This window comes from Limulus polyphemus, unplaced genomic scaffold (genome assembly GCF_000517525.1).
Source record: "Limulus polyphemus unplaced genomic scaffold, Limulus_polyphemus-2.1.2 Scaffold776, whole genome shotgun sequence".
NCBI classification, from domain to species: domain Eukaryota; kingdom Metazoa; phylum Arthropoda; class Merostomata; order Xiphosura; family Limulidae; genus Limulus; species Limulus polyphemus.
This window is the reverse complement of record NW_013666386.1, coordinates 77,507-98,161: the sequence shown is the minus strand read 5'-3', so window position 1 is coordinate 98,161 and position 20,655 is coordinate 77,507. Positions and strand designations below refer to the sequence as shown.

Genomic DNA, 20,655 nt, shown 5'->3' with positions numbered 1-20,655 from the left:
TACAAGTTGTTCGGGTTTTATCATCTAAAAAGTGACATTAGTTTCTTGATGACCTAATACATAGTAAAGTATTAGCTATATCTGTCATGGTTTTGTCAACATATTGAGACATTGTGGAGGAAGTGTTGTGTGAGTGAAAGTGTTCCATCTGTAGACAAAAATTCATCACAATGACCTTTTCCGGACATGATTACATCACGTGATTTAAATTTATTGTGAAATAAACACCTTGTGTCTTATTACCAACATTGTTCTAATCTTGATTGGTTTGAACTTCCAACCATTTTCACTTGTACAAGAAAAAGGTCATAATTAGTTAATTCAGTGATATCTTTTTTATGTACAACTGACGTTTTAAAAAGTTAATTGGGCTTACATGTAAAAAGTTTGAGTTTTAATGTTTAAAAATGTAACTAGCCTTGTGTGATTATAAGGTTGGTCCATCTGGTAACATTACAAGTTGTAAATAATTTCTGAATTTTTCTAAAAGTCAATTTAAAATTTGATGCTGAAAGATATCCAAAATGGCTCAGAATGCATTTGAGAACATGCATGATCCCAGAGTTTTTGAGGGGCTCCTAGGCCCCACAAATCTCCAGCCAATAAATTTGTTTTAGTTGAAAATGATTTTTGGACACTTTCACGTATGATATTGCTGTATATTTCATAGATAAGTTTATTATCTATCTTACCAAATGTGATGACTTTTGTAAAAAGGAGATTGAATATATGTTAACATTAAGTATATATTAAGTTTGATTGTAAAATTTTCCAGTATCTTCTGTGTAATATTTTAATATTTGTGTAGAAGTAATCCTTACATGTAGGTTGTGCTGGTAAAATAAATACATTGTAAAGACTGAATTATGTGTCAATTTTATACATCTTGATGTGTTTTATATAATGAATGATAATAGTATGAATACTAATTAATTGATACATAAATATAATACAGTAAAGTTATTATTGACACCTTGATATACTGGTAATCATAAGTAATTTTTTAATCACATAAAGTGTTTGCTATATTTTATGCTTATTTCTTTCAGTGAATTAAATTTTATGAAATAAAAAAACAATTCACATAATTCTTACATTTTTTGTATTGTCAGCATTTTTTTGTTCAGGAACATAAATTATCATAGCTAAGATATTATTTGTTGTGTTTTTAAAAACTTTTATCAAGCTCAACTTTTAGATGAACTCGGCAAGTAACAAACAGAACTTTTGATTATCATTCAGGATTTAATGAAACTAGTCTAACTTTTGAGCAGAAATCAAGAACTTTTATTTCATGGTAGTTTACAGTGAGTTGTTGAATGTTTTAAGTGTGTGTGTGTGTGTGTGTTTTATTTTAGCAAAGCCACATAGGGCTATCTGATGCGTCCACTGAGAGGAATCGAACCTCTTATTTTAGCATTGTAAATCTGAAGACTTACTGCTGCCCCACTGGGGGACAGTGTTCTAAGTCTAGAATAATTGTGAAATAACTTGTAACTATATCTCATATGAATGGAACTTTACATTTGTTGGGTGTTTCTGATTCAATTCATTGGACCTTGTGATAGATATTTGTACAAATAATACAATAAAGAACTTGTTTTATTAATGACAGAAATACAAGAAATGGAGCTTACTTTGCCTGCTACCTGTAGAGTCAACTTTGAAAACCCAAATGAACTACATAAGTTTGATTTGAATGTATCCCCAGATGAAGGCTACTGGCAGGGTGGGAAATTTCATTTTACAATTGACATACCAGAAGATTACAATATGGTGGTAAGTTTATGAATTATTATTGCATTAGTTTCCAATTTAAGAAGATGGTTAAGGAACATGAAGTGATATTTTATCTAATCTAGTTACCCAAAAATATTTATCATGTTATGAATCATGTAAAGTAGCTCTAGAAAGGAAAGTTGAATCAAAATTCATAAAAGTTGTTATATTTAATCTTTTTGTTTAGAATCATAATATTTGAAAGTTTCAAACCTAGGTGTAGGTTTTAGTAATTTTTTCTTATAAATCTTGAGCTTTAAAATTGTGTCAGGTATTTATTATTTCACAAGAAACTTGGATACTTTTCAAAGTTCCCTCAAATGTGCAGGTTATTTAAAAATTGACTGTGAAATATAGACTCAGCCAACAATTAGTCATAATTTAGTGCATGTACCCTCTCAAGTTTCATAGTGTGCTGCCATATTTATTTCCCTTTATACCTTTTCCTTTCTTTCAGCCATAAAGCAAAATCTGTTTATAAGTTGTTTCTTTTATAGAAAACTTGTTCCTGTTTTGAGAGTATGTTTTGCCATTTGAGAATTTATTGTCACTTTTCATTTATTTTTTTATTTGAAATTTTGCATTTTGTAATCAGTGCTTGAATTAAGGGGAGATGGAGGGGAATGTTCTTTTCCTTATTAACAGAAAGAAAAGAAAACTGAAACCCTGTCAATAGATTTCAGGAGTTCCCCATGTTAACTTTTTTACAACTTGAGTGCTGGATATGAAAGTTTGATTAGATAAAATTAGCAAATTGCTAAAGTAACACTTATTGAATGAGTTAAAATATGGTGTGAAGTTTAATGAAACAGGATGATAAGTGAGAAAGTGTCTAATACAATTTTTCTCTTGGCCATTTTGAAAAGAGAATAATTGTGACTATGTTGAGATGATGATTAGGATTTTAAATTTTAATTTATCAATTTACATGTTTATTTTTCATCTTATTTTTCAAGATATTTTTAAGATATATTTTCTTCAACTTGTGTATCTAATGCATGATTCATTTTTATAATGAGCCAAAATCAGTATTAGTCCTTTATGGGACAAAAGTGTTTGGATGATATAACATTTAAGGACAACAAGAGACCTGTCGATCTGTATAGTCTGTCCCATTTACTAAAGTAAACTATTAAAAAAAAACCTGAAAATCAGCCCTTATCATTCAAGTATTTATCAAGCCTTCCCTTAAAATTCCTGAAATTTACTGCTTCCACCAGATCTGAAAGGAACCTTTTCCAAAGGCCAAGTACTCCATTAGAAAATAACTAAATACCGTTCACACCATTAAGTATGAGAAAAAATGATGCATCAACACTATCAATTCCCTTAACAATCTTAAACATTTCAATCAGATCCCTTCCAACTCTTCTTTTTTTCAAGAGAAAACAATTTCAAAGATCTTAACCTTGCTCTTGTATGACAACATTTCCATCTCAGGTATCATCCTAGTAGCCCTCTTCTGAACCATTTCCAACAGTTCAATGTCTGTTTTAAGGTAAGGAGCCCAATACTGAACACAATACTTCAAATGTGGCATAATCAGTGACCTATGGAATGAAACTGTAACTTATTTAGGCTTGTATTCGATATTTCTGTAGATACAATCTAAAATTTTACTTGCCTTATTAATAGCAACAGCAAGTAGAACACCAAGATAATTTATTTTCACTGTGTAGGATTTTCTGTTCATAGTATAAATATTATCAGTTTGATAAGGACATAGATATAAATCTGTTAGTCATTCTCAGTTTAACAAAATATCTTTTGAGTATCATCATTATTTGCCAAATAAGGTGTGAGAAATCATTGATTGGTTGATTAATTACTTTTGATTCACCTGCAGTATTGGTGGTTTTAACAAACTAATCTTTTCTTCTTTTTTGACCTAATGACATTTATAAGAATCTATTTTGAACACTTCATTTCAGCCTCCCATTGTCAAATGTTTGACCAGGTTATGGCATCCTAATATTAATGAAGGAGGGGAAATCTGCCTTAGCCTACTACGTCAAAATTCTATTGATGGAATGGGTTAGTAAGCAAGTTTATTTTTGCAATAAAACGTCTTTGAAGTGGTTAGTAAAAGGTTTTGCATACTAATACTGCTGATATGTAGGTCATATTATCTATAAAGACATTTGCAACAATTGAGCATTTTGAACAGTGAAGAATGGGCAGTGTTTTGTACCACAGTAATTTAGTATCATTTGCATAGGATTTTCAGTATAAACTTCTGATCCATTTTTTGTAGCCATGATTCTATATTTAACTTGAAAGGATTTATTTATAAATGTACTGCGAAGCCGCAACTAATGATCAATCAAATTGTGCTTTTGCAGATGCTGGTAATTCATTGTAAAACTGTTTCTCATGTAATGTACCTTAAATTAAGTAAAGTGAACAAATTATAAAAAAAAATAATTATAAAACAAGACTTAAAATAGTGATTTTGTTTGGGGTAACATTTTGAAATTTGAAAGGACGTTTATAAATCCTTATGTTTATAATTAAAAAGCATTACGAGATTCATTGCATATTTTCAGTTACACATCTGGACTGCAACCTTAATAAAAATTGTCAGTTTATTATGTCAGAAATTTTAACACTGATTTTCTGCCTTTTAATGAGAGCCTTTTGTAATAATTGTTTATGAGACAATATAGCAATAGAATTGCTCTAATATATTTGTGTCTATGTTGAATTGAGTATTTCAGTTATAAAGAAACATTTGGATGTCTTATGATTTTTAACTGTATTTTCTGTGATATTTTATTTATTAGGGTGGGCTCCAACTCGAACACTCAAGGACGTTGTGTGGGGACTGAATTCTCTTTTTACTGTAAGTCTCAAAACAACCAAAGGTTTTCTAGTGTCTGTGTGTGTATCTGTTTTAATTTATTATAAAGTAATGAATATGCAAGAAACCATCCTTTGTGTACAGTTGAAAATATGGTATTCTCTAACATTAAATATTTTGTTTGAAAGAAGTGATTAAAACACTTTCTTATTGTGATATTAAAAATCATAGTAAAGCATCTTGTGAGTAGTTTTGATATGTGGTGTATTAAAATTTAAAATCATTCTTAAAAGTAACTTTTATTGATATAGCGAATCCCACATTTTTATGAAGAGATTTTGTATGAACTTCTCCTTTCAGGACTTACTCAATTTTGATGATCCATTAAATAATGAAGCTGCTGAACATTACCAAACAGATAAAGTAAGCTACAATTTTTGTCCCTGGTTTTGTAATATTGATAATATAATGTTATCAGGATCTGATTATGTTAAAGAGAACTATTAAAATAAGATGAATATCATTAAATATAATATAAAAGAAATATTCAACAGAAGTATTTAAAAAATTGGGTAATAATTAAGATTTGCCTTCAGAGCTAACAATTACTGATTTACACCACTAGATGGCAGCAATGCATGAATATTTTATGCTGCAGTTTGTCTGTTGTCCACTGTAAAGGCAGAGTCTAATGCAGAGTAGAGTACTGTCACATATTCAGTGGGAAGCTCCCACGTGACATACATGTAACTTATTGTTTCAATTAGAACATCTTTCTTGACAATTGGTTGAGCTAATGTTGAGAAATGTATACAAACCAATCATAACATTTTTGAAAAATACAACAGGTAACAGTAAAAATTGATTTGGTAATAATAAACAGCATTGACAAATAGATTGGCATTCTCAAATTTATTAGTGATCTGTAAAAAATTGCTCAATAAAATTTAGTAGTATTGATTTCAGAACAATATGATTTGTATTATTTGAAGTGTAGTTGAAAGTAATGTGATTTTTCACATTTTTAGGCTGTTACTTATAGATTGGTTTGTTATTTGTACTGTACATTATGATAAATATATCATACTTACAAGTTACATTGTATAGTGAAGCTCATATTTTGATGTCAAAACTAAGTTTTATTCCAAATGTTTTAGTTAAGTATAGTGAAAATAAATGAAGTATGCATAAAAATGCAAATTATTTTCTGAGTTTTAGTTCAGAATAATGTGAACCTACACAACTTTATTAGAACAATAAATGCTGTATGCATATTTTGTTGTAAATGTAATCTAGTATTTCAAGATCAACTTCTATTAATATATATATTCAGAATGTTTTAAATGATGGAAATTAATGTAAAATACCTTGTGCATGAAAGGTGTTGCCTCGTAAGCCATTATGCAATACAGTTTGTGTTACATGAAGAAAACAAGCATGTGTTTGTAGTTCCTTCTCAGCCATGATCATGTAATACCAATTGCAAAATTATAATTCCTGCACAATAAAAGTTCCTAAGTACAAGCACATATGTAAAAATGCTGAATTCTCTTGCATAATGAGATCATAGTGATTGCGGATGGGTTTCTTGTATTTTTACGTATTACGAGAAAACTATCACTCCGACAAATGAGTCCTAATTAGAAATGTCCCATTCTTGACACCATCAGGTCAAGAAACCTGAGACAGTTTATTGCTACATTGTCCACTTACTAATGTACCATTGAACAGGCACTCAGTCGTTATAACCATCAAAAAGAATAAAAAAATCTCATTGGTCAATTGCTAAGAAAGTATATATAACTGTGTTTAGTAAAAGATTTTTCAGAAATCTGGAAATAATTAATAATTACAATTACATAAATCTTGAGTTAAAGAAAATGAAAATCCCATGAAGTTTATTTAGATTATAGACTATGATTTCAAAATGCTTGTAATGACACTATGTTCACAATGGACACTATGTGAACAGAGAAATAAACCACTTATTTATGTATCTATAGTTTGTGTAAATTAACAATTTTGAAAAAAACAAACATCAGTACAACTAATTCCTGCCAGATTTTTTTTAATATTGTACAAAGTTTTCTATGTGAATTTCAACAGTGATGATTTTTGGAATATAGTTTCAAATGAAGGTAAATAATTTAAACTAGAAGCATATGTATACAATCATTACACATAAACAACCTGTCAATCAAAAAATAATTAGTCCCATTATGAAGCTTTTTCACCCATTTTAAGACCGATGCTTGACCATCAGTTCACCAAATAAAACTTAAAACCTGTCTGTACATCTTGTCTCCTGGAGCATCTTTATAGCTGTATGGCAAGAAGCATGAAACACCTATTATTATGGCAATGTTCAAAGCAACATCTTATACATTTCCTTAGTCAGAAGTTCTATAAAGTAAATAAGTAACAGAGTTTCTAGGAAAGGGCCTACTGACCTCACAAACACTCCATATTCAAAACAGACTATAGAATGAAAAAGTTGCAATTTCACGTGTTTATAATATTTGCTTAGAAAATTAAGCTTTAATGAACTATTCACAATATTGAGGTGAAATAACTGTAACATATAGGAAGAAATTTACAACTTATTTTATAATATATTTTATTCATATATTTCACATTACATCGTGAAAACTGAAGTCTCAATAAAAATTTTCAAATTTTGTACATTGTTAAATATCTCAGAATAAAACAACATGGCCAGTAAGCTGTATTAATGTGTGTTATCTAACATATATGTATTATTGTACAATCCTATAAAATGAATAAAAAAACATTTGTACACAGTGATGATGCCTTGATATTTCAAAAATAAAACCTCAAATATCTTTGACATTTATGGTCACCAGGTTAATCATTTAATAAAATGTACTTACAATGGACACTGGGCTGGAAGGTCTTATTGTTTGAGAGGATTTTTGACTCAATTTTGTTTCTAAAGAAGATTCACAAAAATGTATCAATGTCAGACTAAATACATTTTCCATAAAGTTGTCCAATATAACTCCATTTTACCATATCTCAGAAATCAAAATAGGAGAATGTACAGAATCGCAATCAATATATAAGTGATATTTACTATTTTTGAAGTATTTAGAAATGTTTATTTTTCATTAATTTTTTTTTTTGGCTTCCATATTTCTTTTAAAGAGCATGGTGTGGTTCTCATAAAACCATGCTTCTTGTCATTCTATAACCTCTGGCAAAATTGCTTGAAAATAAAACTGTTCCAGTTTAGGGGCATCTTTTCATCTCAAGTGATTCATTTGATACTCGTATTGTGAGGTGTCCAAGTAATGAAATTGCTAAAATAAAAGTGTTCTAGTGTAGGAGCATCCTTTTGGCTAAAACTTTCATCTGTAGTGATACTTATATTGAGGGGTGTTCAAGTAATGAAATTGCTAAAGTAAAAGTGTTGTAGTGTAGGAGCATCCTTTTGTCTAAAACTTTCATCTGTAGTGATACTTGTATTGAGGGGTGTTCAAGTATTGAAATTGCTAAAGTAAAAGTGTTCTCGTGTAGGAGCATCCTTTTGGCCAAAACTTTCATCTGTAGTGATACTCATATTGAGGGGTGTTCAAGTATTGAAATTGCTAAAGTGTTTGAACTATATGTAGTTGACTTTGTATTTGGCAATAATATGTATGCATATCTTTCATTTTTATTTTCAAGTGTTGTGTAACAAAAATCTTTAATTGACAGAGCAATCTGTAAGGGAGTCTTTCCTTTACTTTCAGTGGACATTTGACATCTTTAATGCCATCAGACCATACAAGGGCATCTGAAGATGTTACTAAGTGCCCTTTCTGTTTGTCCACAAATAGGCCATGTTCCTGCATTTGATTTCCAGTTTTAGTGGAATACTCAATCACAGCATTTTTTTTTTACCTTTTACCATACTAGAGAAAGACAAACTGTATAAAACATGCTTCACTTTGGTGTCCCTCATCTTAAAAATCTCTCTAGAATGAGAAGCTGTTAGTCATTTTTTTCCTTTCTTATTTCCGTAAAATTGTTGTATTGACCCTTTTTGTTCTTTTTGTATTTCAGTTTTTTGTTCTTATCTAACTTTTTTTAGCTGATTGTCTCTTAGTTCTAGGAACTCTTGAGACTGTCTTTTCTGATTCAGGTCTATAATCTTTCTTTCCATTGTTGTATGCAAGTAGAAGTTTCTTGACTTTCTAATGAATCTCTTTTTGCTTTGAGAGTTAGAAGTCTCTTGCAAACCCTCATTCTTTGAGTTTGAGCTCTAGCTGTATGTTTTTTTAAAAGAGTAAATGGACATTTTGTGGTGCTGGATTTTCAGGCCAGACTATATGCCATGATTATCCAAGTTGGAAAGCTAAACCTGCAGCAAATCCTTGTTTATTGTAAGATCTTCATTTTAATCTACAAACCTGTTTGCCACCAATAAACTCTAATATACAAGTCTCTGCTAAGTTACTTGTTCAATTGCTTATATGATGGCATGCCTTTCTGACTAATGCATAAGCAAGTCATTATTTGGCTAAAGATTTTAAGAGGTATCATATTTAAATAGTTTGTTGTGTTGTCAGTTATTTTTGGATGAGAACAGTAATATGATTTGCACTTGTTATGATCACCAAATGTATGGTAGGGGGCAGTACTTGAGTATCCTTTCAGTTCTTTCACAGTATTACTGTTTTATGCATTCTGCCAAATAATTCCATGACCAAATGTTTTTAGTTTTGGTATTCTATCTTTTCTCAAGTGTTTGCTATTTTCTTTTTCTTGTGCTATTTGAAATAAGGTTTTTATATACAGTCTTTCCATCCATAAACCAGAAAAATAAAATAATTTTGGTTTATATGATGTGTTTATAAAATAAATTAATATTACAAAATGATTGTATGAAAGCTTAGTTTACATGCTAAAACATTTGTTGTAATTTACAAGGGTAAAAATAAAAGCTTACATTGTAAAACCAACTTCACTAGAGCAGTGTGGAAGTTGCACTGTTTGGGTTATAGATAAATAAAAAGCTATAAATAATGTAATATAATTTCTGTTGTTTTTTTAAATATAAAGAAAATTTATAAAATATTAATGAAACATATGCACAATTACAATTTGAACATTTACCTTGTCATCTTTTTCTTCACACTTTTGAAAAATGTTGAAGCTCCAACAGAGTATGTTCATGATAGAGCACGCTTGTACTAGTTATACATGTCCAGCATCTGTAGCAGTGAAATCCCAAACAACAGCAATATTGATATTGTGATGTTCTTCTTAGGGTGTATTGGCAGCTTAAAGCTTCATATTTTCACTATATACACATTTGAACATAAATATACTTTCCAGTCCTCGAAGAAGTTCATGATGAAATAAAAAGTGCATTGTTTTTGGGCAACTGAATGAATGATATAATAACCTTTTTCACATCTACAATTAAATGGGTAATGTCAATAATTTGTCGTCCTTTAAGTTGTATAAAGTGATTTGCCATTTTAAGAGCAAATGATATAAATAAGTGCACTAGACAACCATGTAAATTTGAGTCTATTTATCATTGTTGTATTTTATCATAACTTAAAGTTATGAAAAAAAATTGGACATTATGAAAAAATTTTCATTGTAAAACCAAAATATAATAATTCATCTAGATATAATGCAAAGTGGCATTGTACAAAAGGTTTAGCAACTTGCCTGTATAATTTTGATGTAGTAAAAAACACGTATAAAGGTAAAGGAAAACCTTAAGTTCTAGAATTTCTTTTAGATGTGCAGTAGACCTTAATATCTTAATATTTTTTTAAACTTATCTAGAAAAGGCTTCAAAATTTTGCTAATGAAACCTTTGCCTTTTACTTGCTGTGTGTAATGCATTTTTTGTAGTAAAGCTATTGTTTTTTTCTTTTAATATTTAACAATAATCTTGTTAATGAGGAAGAAAAGGGTAGTCTCTCTGACTTGAAGAAGAATTGTTGGTGATTGTAGGCCAAGATGTTCAGATCTTTGATAACATTTAAAAATTATTAGTTATTATAATGTTTTCATAGTTTAAAGTTTGATTTAGTGGAAAGTTGAAAGCTAGATTGACCTTTATGAGCCAGGCATATATCTATCAGACAAAAAAAAACAACAGCCAACTCTTGTTTTCCCACATGCCCAAAAATCACAACTAATACTGAGGTGATTTTGTTTGTCTATATGTGTTTGGGGGTCTGTATCTCCAAGCAGTTTAATATGATGTTCTTGTGCTATGCTTTTCCCAGTAACTTGTTGCATGTAAGTTTACTGTACAAAGAACGAACCTGCAAAAGTAAAATGACATACTCATTAGTGAATATTGTGCTAGGTTTGACAAACAATTGTGTACTTGTTTTAATCAATTGGAACAAATCAGCTAATGGTTACAATTTCAACCAGATAGATACCATCTTTGGCCTATAAATGGACAACATTTGATAACATTTTACTGTTTGAGGTATGTTTCTGAAATTTTGCACGAGTGCTCTTATTATATGGGCTACTGGTCTGAAACTTTCAGCAAGATCAAATAATATTAAGCTGAAGGCATTCATTGAGATGACATGTTTATTTTAATTTGTACTATCATGAAATTAAAACAATTATCTTCTACATTGTTAAATTTTTATATGTACGTTGTCCCTGAATTGCAAGTATGTCTTCATAGAGCTGCCAGTTAATATTTTCAAATCTGATGCTTGTGTGTTAGATATTGATAATCTTGAAAATTTTTCAGTTCAGTCACAGTTTTCATTCTTAATCATTTAGCTAATATGCTTAGTGTTAATTATTATTATATAGCTGTTTTTTATTGTTTTTTTCAGGACGGGTTTAAGCTCAAAGTTAAAGACTATATTCAACGCTACGCCAAAAGGTGAAAAAAGAGTAGTTTAAAATTTAGGAGTTTCAAATTATTAGCTGTGCATCTCGCTCATTCTGTTTCATGTGTGAACAAAGCTGATTTAAGCTAAATTTGTAAGTTGTGATGTGATATTGGTAAAAACAGTGAACTGACTCTTAACCACCGTGTTTCTCGGTATTGAAATCAGAGTAGAAGGAAATGACTAAACCTACCACCAGCATTTGTTAACAGGATGTTCAAACAGACTTATGTCCAAACTCAGATTGTGAATGGCTATGTGTACAAACATTTTGGAGCCTGACCTCTGTTAATATCTGTTTATAGTGTAAAATCTTTAAATCTAGCAAACTTGAAAAGTTTGTAATTTAGAATTCTTTCATGTTTTATTTTTATTGTTTTGATCTTCTTACATGGTTCATCAAGTTTTTTTTCATAATGTGGTTGATAAACTTTGATAATGTACCCAGTAGTCAGTACACTAAACCATGTCATTGTTCTTTCAGAATGTATGGGTAATACTTGGTAGTCCAGTCAGCACTCAGTACAGCACTGCAACGTTATTTCTGAATCTTTGGACAGTTTATACACGTAATTCAGTCAGTAAATAAACTACACCAGCATTTTTTGCCATAGATATTGTTTGATAATTATTAAATGAGGTGCCATTACTGTTTTTTTTAACTGATTCTGTAGACAGAGTGAAAAAAGCTTTTATCATTAATTTCTGATTAAGGCAAACTAACTAGAGATAAGAACTAAACATAACCAAGTAATTAATATAGATATTTTAATATATCATTCTTACTTACAATGATTAGAATGCATGAATTCATCAGTTGGACACCTTCACTGTTAGTGACATTTGCAGCCATATTACAATACCATGTTACATTTAAACACACCACCTCAGGAAATGAAAAAAAAAATTTTTTAGTTACCAGCCTTCTTCAAGAAAGAGTCCATTAAAAGATAGATATGGTTATAAAGGACGTTTGAAAACATTGTGGAAATGTACTTCAGTGAATTAAGCAAGCAGATGAGGGACAGAGATAAAACAGCACTGTAGATTAAAAAATTGTGATGAGTGCATGAAATGCACCTTTAGCATTTGTCTTACTGATGGAAAATAACTAAAGATAGTCATACTCGCAACTTGGCAGAAGAACAAAAGGGGTAGTGGACCTAGATTAATGGTTTGTTGAAAAACTGGGTTAAAATGCAGAAAAATAATTTTAAACTGATAAAGAAATTGTTTAAAATGTTTAAAAGATGGAAGAAGTAAATATATGGTACAACAAATGATGATAATGTGGTTACTGTTTTGGGCCTAAACTCTTCTTTAAAAAACATTTAATCACATAAACACAGAATAGCTGTACGGTGTTTTGTATATATAAATGTGTCTAACGACATTGTTGGAAAAAAAAAACAATATGATGATAACACTAATCTAGGTAAAATTAAAAGAAGTTTTTCATTTAAGCCATTAGGGGATAAAGTTGTTCCTCATATTCTCTCATTTGTTTGTTCTTTGGAGCAGATTTTAGTACCACGACACAATATTAAAATATTGGGGAATGGGTTTATTCGAGTTAACATCAGTTATGTGAATTGTTTGCTGACTATGCATCCAGTCTTTCCAATTTATAAAATTTAACACAAGTCGCAGGTTATTAAGCATATAGCCAACTATGATATACAGGGGGGAGGTTGGATTAATATAATGTTTATCCTTAGGCCCAACAATCAGAATACGGCTATTGATGCGAGCAAAAGTTGTACTATGAGATTGGCTGCATGGAGAACATTCAGGAGTAGTGTTGTCCTTGTTAGCAGATAAAATGAAAAGTTCAAGAATATTGTGGAGACATACATTTTGAGTGTAAGCAACAGTAGGTCTGTTAGGAAAAATATCCTTAATTATAGGGTTGTTCTATCTATAAAATATGAAAAATGTCAAAGATGATTTTATTAATCTGTTGAGAAATTGTGGGACAATAGGGTATTATAAGAGGAATATAGTTAGTGTTGTTCTTGTGGTGTCGATGAAAACTTTGTGGTCAGGAGGTGGTTTTGTTTCTGTATATTTGTTAATGTGCATATTTAGAATGCTGTACAACTGTTTTTGAAATTAAAGTTTTTTGAAGAAGGTTTACAGACTAAAACATCAGCAACATTACTATCATTTGTTTTCATCTCTCTAATTTTTATCAACTTTTGCCCTGGCATGGCCAGATGGTTAGGGCACTTGACTCGCAATCAGCTGTGGGAGCATTATAATATGATGGTCAAATCCACTATTCGTTGGTAGAAGAGTAGCCCAAGAGTTGGCGGTAGGTGGAGATGACTAGCTGCCTTCCCTCTAGTCTTTCACTGCTAAATTAGGGACGACTACCGCAGATAGCCCTCGTGTAGCTTTGCACGAAATAAAAAACAAACTTCCATCTTATAAATATCTTAAGTAATTTTTTATCAGTCTAGATTAATGGGTATTTAGTAAAATAATTCTGTTTAGAGGAAAGTACCTCTTTTTAAATGTAGTTTTATCATGAATTATTAGTGATGTATATTGTGCCATCAATTCCTCTTACAGCTTTCAATTGAACTTCTCAAAACTGGGTAGAAATGAGAATGTGTTGAAGATAGTGGCGCTATTCCTTCCCAATTTATAAAATTCTCTAACTTCCTTGAACTTATCCATACGTTCATCTGATTTTCACAAGGCTTCATTAAGATCCTTTGGGAAATAGTAAACGGGTTATCCATTTTGAAAGGTTATACACTTTAACAAAATGTCCCAGTATAAACTGGATTTTTTTTAAAGTTTTGTCATCAGCAATGAAGAACTTCATTCAGCACACAACATCATTGTCATTCTGTAGATAGTGTGTAATAACTCATAATGAGAACACACCATCAACCATTCTTTGGCAATGTTTTATGAATGGATTAATTTAGCGTAATGTTTTCTATCAAATAAAAACAGGATGGTTGATAAAGTACGTTAAACTTAATGCTTTATTTAAAGATGTTAATTATGTATTTTATTCAGGACCATTAATCATAAACATTTGCTTACGAATATGAGTAGTATATATCATGAACTGCAGTAAAGTATCTGGCCAGTGTACCATGCAAGTAGATTAGATCTATGTATATAGATATTATGAATTAAGCTGATTTTTGTTTCAGAGTATAGTCCATTCATCTTTGTTGTTAAGATAAAGAAAATGTGTCAATAAAAAAAGACTTGAGGATTCGCAGTATTACAAAATACTGAAACAAGGATTGTTAGAATTTTATTTCATGCTTGTTATCATCAGCTCTACAAAGTAAGGATATTTTAGATTTCTTGAACTAATAATAAATATCTAGATTTCTTGAACTTAAAAATGTCTTAAGAGGTTATACTTTCATTTCATAGGTCACTGATTAAGCCATAATTGGAGTATTGTGTTCATTATTGAGCTCTTTTCCCTTAGGAAGGGCATTGAATTGTTGAAAAGGGTTTTGTGAAGGGCTACTGGGATGATACCTCAGATGGAAATGTCATAAGTTGTTTTCTTTTGAAAAAAGAAGAAAATTAGAGGGGACCTGATTGAGGTTTTTAAGATTGTTAAAGGAATTTACAGTGTTGATGTGTCATATTTTAGCATACCTAATAGTGAGAATGGTAGGACTAGGGTTAAAAAAGTACAAATTGTGACAGGGTAGGGATCATCTTCAACTAAGACAACTTTATTTTTTTTAATAGGATGGTTGGCATTTGGAATGAGTTGCCTTCATATGTGGTGGATACACTAAATTCAAGGGAGTTTAAGGGCAAGCTTGATAAATATTTGAATGACAAGGGCTAGCTTTGTGTTTCTTTGGGTGGGTGGAACAGCTTAAATTGATCAACAAAATATTCTTGGTAGGTATTTTGATTTTAAATCTTTCAGGTTTATTCATTAAGTGAAACTGGTAAATGTTTAAACTAGTGGTTGTGATGCTAAGTGACATTGTTAGATTTTACTAACAGGGTGGTTGGGGAGGATGTTAGCACATGGTTCTTGAGTGAACAACTTGGCAGGTGTATATATATATATATATATATATAGAGTATGAAATTGAAGTGTCGTGGATGCCTCAAGAGTCTGGAAAAGCCATGAAATTGCCAGTTGAAAATAGGAAATTGCAGAGAAGAGGGAGAAGGCTTGAAGATTCGGTGGTACATTTTGGAAAATAACTAACTGCAAAGAAGAAACAGACTGCTAAAAAAGCCCAAAGCCATGATGAAAGCAACCAGCTCCAATGATATTTTTTACATTAAAATAGCAGAACTGATCATGAACAAAGATTTGAGTTAACTTGAAAGATAAAATTGAAATCATAGAATTAAACAAGAACTGATTGATTACTACTAGATGCTAATGATAAATGTTATTGAGCTACTAAACTTATAAAAAAAAATTTAAGATTTAAAAGTTAAGCAACTAGGTACTGTTACTTCTCAGGGCTGTGATCTGTAGATCCTAAGCCTGGTGAAAAATTTTGTTGTGGGGGAAATAGGAGTATCCCAGGAAAACCCACATTCATGGCCAGGGTGCCGAAAAGAAAGCCCCAACTGTGCCTGGAAAAGGCTAGAGGGAAGAAATAAAAATGATTAGTAAGTTAAACATTTGAAATAAACTTGAGGAGTGGAGAGTTGAGGGAAGGCAAGGAAAATCTTGGTCGAAATCTTAGGTGTCAGAGTCGTTGCTGATGAACATACGGGTGTAAGGTGACTGGGACATCTTGGTTGAGTGAAGTAATTCACAAAAGTTGTTGATGGGTTGTTTGTCTGTTTATGGTCTGCAGTCCTTCTTAGAGTTTCTTGACTGAGATGCTTTTTTGCTGGACATTTGTGGGTTGTCAGTGGCTACTGAAGCATCACGTAGAGGTTTGTAGTGTCTGGGCTGTTTTGGTCTTCTGTGATTTCTTAAAGACTGGTGTGGTTTGGGTAGACATATCTGTGCATTCTGTGGTTGATATATATGGATGAACTTGTCTGACATAACTGGCATTTGCTGTGGATGCTTCTTGGTTGATGTGGCTTGAGTATTTGTACCTGTCGAAGCGCTGATGGTGGGTAGAGGTTACTTTGTAGAGTTGCTGATTTCAAAGAAAATAGTATAAATCGTGCCAGTCTCTTGTTTCTGTTTGTCGTGCACCACCACATGCCCTTAAATTCATTTCATTTTGGTGGAAAATTTACTTTTTTTCCCCTTTTTCTTTGAGTATATGCATTGTAAATGATGTGAGAATTACGTGATTTTGATTGAGAAATAAAATTATAATTGCAAATTAAAAGTTATATAAAATGTTTAATTTTCAGTAGTGTGTTTGATTTGAAAGCAAGACAAATTAGAGTTTATTCGAAGTGCATTATAACAAAAGGAATTCTCTTCATAGTTTAAATGTTTTCAAGTAAAAAAAAACATTTATACTCCCATTGATAGTTCCACAGCATTTTAATAGATTTACATATAATTTACAGTCAAAACAATAGAACATACATAATTTATTTATTTTTGAATTGTTGCAGTAGCTTTGATCAAATTTTGGTTGTGTTAAAAGTGTAAAGAGAATTAGGAAAACTTAAACTTTGTAACTTTTTATTTTTCAGAATTAATGAAACTTGCTACTCTGCTGGTTACTTAGATTCTCTTTACTAGACTGTTTGTGACTTTATGGATAATATGTTGTCATAACGTATGGAGAAATATTTAGAGTTGGTCGTTCCATGCTGGCTGATAAGTCAGTATCAATACCACAGCTGTAAAAATAGTGCATCTTTCTTTACTGATTAATAAACAAATTAATTAAATTATATAAACAGTGTTGTTAAAATTTTATCAATGAAAGAACTTATTTAACCTTAAATTATAGTTGTATTTTTTTTAAAGGTTTGTTACTGTTGTGGTTCACATATTGCATGAAATTGAGTAATTTGATTCATCAGTAATTAAGAAAATATGTTTTATAATATGATTGGTTTTAAGCCCCATCAGTAATTCTAGGGTTAAAATTATGTAAATGCTTCTTAAATACTCTTAGTATCTCTCACTGGTTTTAATCATGCTTGACAACAATGATGTTTGTTATGCAAATTAATTTCTTATTATAATGTTATCATTAAAATGGCCTTGAAGTATTTTATACAAGTCCAACAAGCACATATTGTTTTGGTCATAAAGGTATAAACAAGATAAACTTAGAATTATCAGTTTTTTTTAAGCATATTTGAATAAAATGTTTTATGCTACAGATTCCATAATAACATACGAGTCAAAAAGAAATTAAACAACAATACCATAAATTTTGAAGTTAATCACATATTTTATGTATGAAATAAATGACTACACTCAATATTTTTTGGTTAAGTCTTTAACCTGAGTGTGGTAGCAGACAGAAACATCAAATTACTCAAAAAAATGCAATATATGCACTTCAGAGGTAGTGAATTTTATAAAGTTAGAGAGTTAATGTTGCCCTATTGGAACAGGCCAGAGATGGCTTTGGATACATATACAGAATGCTATACCCATTAACAGAGGCTTATATTACTGCAAAATGTACACTATCAAATGCATTTACCTGACAATATTTATTTGTTTTCTCAATTTTTTAAAGTTCATTGTGTAAAGTAAATATTGATATTCATTTTTTTACGCATTATTGCATTTTTACGGCAACAAGCTGTAAACCACAAACCCACGGATTCACAGTCTGAGTATGCTAACCATTTGGCAAGCATTTCTCGACCCATGGGTCATGACTCAAAATTAGGTTGTCGGATTTTAAAACAGATATTAATATATTTATTTCTTTTGTAAGTATTATGGATAAATTTTGTACTAAAGGTGTTTACTGGGTTGCAACTGGCCATCAGTATTTACAAATGGGGGTCTGAGTCAAAGAGGTTGAGAAACCCTGCACTTGGCCTCACCCAGCCAAACTTTTATTGAAATATGTTAAAATTATAACAATTTGGACTTTTCCGTTTGGTGCTCAACAATAGATGGTTTTTAAAATAACCCCAGTAATGCAATAAAATAAAATAATTAATAATACAACGTTATATGATATTTATTTAGCAAATTCTACAATATTCAACAATAATTTTCTGTATAAAACTTCATCATTGTTTCTATTTCTCCATGTAAATTCACAAAGATAAAGAGTCGAGCATTTGGCGACGAGTTCCGCATTGTTGCTTATTATTGTTGGTGGGCACCAAACGGAAAATACCTGAACTATCATATCATATACTCGCTTGCGAGAGCAGTGTCATTTAATATTTTCTATTCGTATGAAAAAGAAGAAAAATAGATTATATTTTGATAACTGAAGTGGAATTTCTTGTCCTAGTGTTACTGTGTAGCCAGAGTGATTATGTTTTGTTATATACATGCGCATATGTTCATATAGAATGATGTGCGTTAACATCATGAAAATTAATCATAGAATTTGGCAGGATTTAACAGTTGTTTATTTCACACCTATAATACAAAGGGATATAAGAGTTGATTTAGGTGACGTGAAGAATATTCACTCATCATTTAACTTTCAAGTCTCTGCTTAAAGTAAACCCAAACCCTATACATTACACTTTCTTATTGAATATAATGAAGGTAAAAAAGATAAAGAAGTCTCTAGTTCATTAAATAGAGTTTGGGAAGAAAATATCCAAAAAAACTAACATTATTCAATGACTCTTAGGTGGTTGCTTGAAGTTACTTTAGTTAATAGTGTCCGTTAAAATCGGCTCTGTGGACTCATTGCTGACACGTTAAAAATCAACAAAAACACAAGTGAATGTGGTGTATGTTTCGACAAACATGTCACCTATGCAAGTAATACGAAATTATTAGAAAATTCGTATTTGAAAATTTTGGTAATTATTAAGAATATTCTTATACAGGGTATTTCGACTTCTTACCAAGATATCGATTCAACAGTATTATGTTGTGGAATACAAATATAGTTTCACATGAAGTCGGATTCAAAATGGTTTCGGTTTGAAACAATTCTATCTAGAAAAGGGCGAATATTCCATAACTTAAAAAGGTTGAATATTTGCGTATGTAGCACTCTAAACATTGCTATATATATATATATATGTGTGTGTGTGTGTGTGTGTGTGTGTGTAGTAAAATAAACTTCCACTAGTGCTTGCTCAGGTTGTGTTTACAGCAATAAAACGAAAGAAATATCTGATTAGGCTTGTTATTATATAAACTTAAATCAGTTAGTAAGTGTCTTGTTTGCCCCGATGAGGCCTCACGTTATAACGTTACGGTCAATTCCACTATTCGATTCGATAAGCTCAAGAGTTAGCGGTGGGTGGTGTTCAATGTTGTACCTGATGATGTCGAAACGTTGTACATTTGCTGTTGTGTTAAACTTATATTAAAGTTTTTCTTCATTACCCATTCAAGCCGTCTCCAGCCATTACCACCTGGAATATATTCTGCGGCTCTTAGAAAAGTTTAAGTTATCTTACAAATGACATGTGTACTGTAATTACTTAGTACCAACATTTTCTTAATTTCTTTTCTTCACATCCTAAGATGGGTAATAAACGTAGCTTTCCTGATAGAAGGAAAATATATACATGTATTTAAACAAATAATGAAACAATTACTGCATTATTCATTTCCGTGCTATAGAAAAAAGAAAAAAACTTAAGGAATTATGTGCTTTATGAAAAATAGGTATTTATGAGGATCAACAAGTTTCTATGTATGTACGTTATATATATATACAACTCTATTTATATGTATAAGGAGTTAAATTATTCTGATTCATCCACAAGGTGTGTTCAGCAAGAGGTTGGTTTGGCCAAAATAATCAGAATATACATACATAATTAGATTAAGTTTTGACATATCACCTGCGTCACAACACAGCATGCATGATTATTATTTGACCTATATATTGTGATAACATTTGGAAAATGCTTAAGTTTTAAGAACATGAAGGGGGTCAAATTATTGTGAAGAAATACTTGACACTGTAATGGGATATGTGGTTATACATACTAGAAACATTGAAATGTTGTTAGTAAAGTGAACTTGTGTACTGAAGTGGGCTGATCATATGTTAGTTTACATTGGATTTTCTATATGGAGTCAGCTTCTCAAGTAATAATGAGAAAAGATGTTTTTCACTGTTTGTTTTA

At 30.8% G+C, this 20,655-nt stretch overlaps 1 protein-coding gene across 14 annotated transcripts in view; it reads left to right on the top strand.

Moving 5' to 3' along the window:
• Window positions 1-17,299, top strand: part of LOC106460466 (NEDD8-conjugating enzyme UBE2F-like) — a 28,815-nt gene extending 11,516 nt beyond the window's left edge. For 10 of the 14 annotated variants that reach the window (XM_022387200.1, XM_022387193.1, XM_013920162.2 and 7 more), the window contains 6 exons: window positions 1,616-1,779; window positions 3,711-3,813; window positions 4,563-4,621; window positions 4,940-5,002; window positions 11,413-11,462; window positions 17,098-17,296. In XM_022387200.1, coding sequence (XP_022242908.1) covers window positions 1,616-1,779; window positions 3,711-3,813; window positions 4,563-4,621; window positions 4,940-5,002; window positions 11,413-11,462; window positions 17,098-17,146 — 488 coding nt within the window. In that variant the 3' untranslated portion in view covers window positions 17,147-17,296. Of the gene's footprint in view, window positions 1-1,615; window positions 1,780-3,710; window positions 3,814-4,562; window positions 4,622-4,939; window positions 5,003-8,331; window positions 11,046-11,412; window positions 13,405-17,097 lie in introns of those variants that run through there. The other 4 variants (XR_002610785.1, XM_022387191.1, XM_022387204.1 and 1 more) reach the window with 4 other exon arrangements.
• Window positions 17,300-20,655: the final 3,356 nt, after the last annotated feature.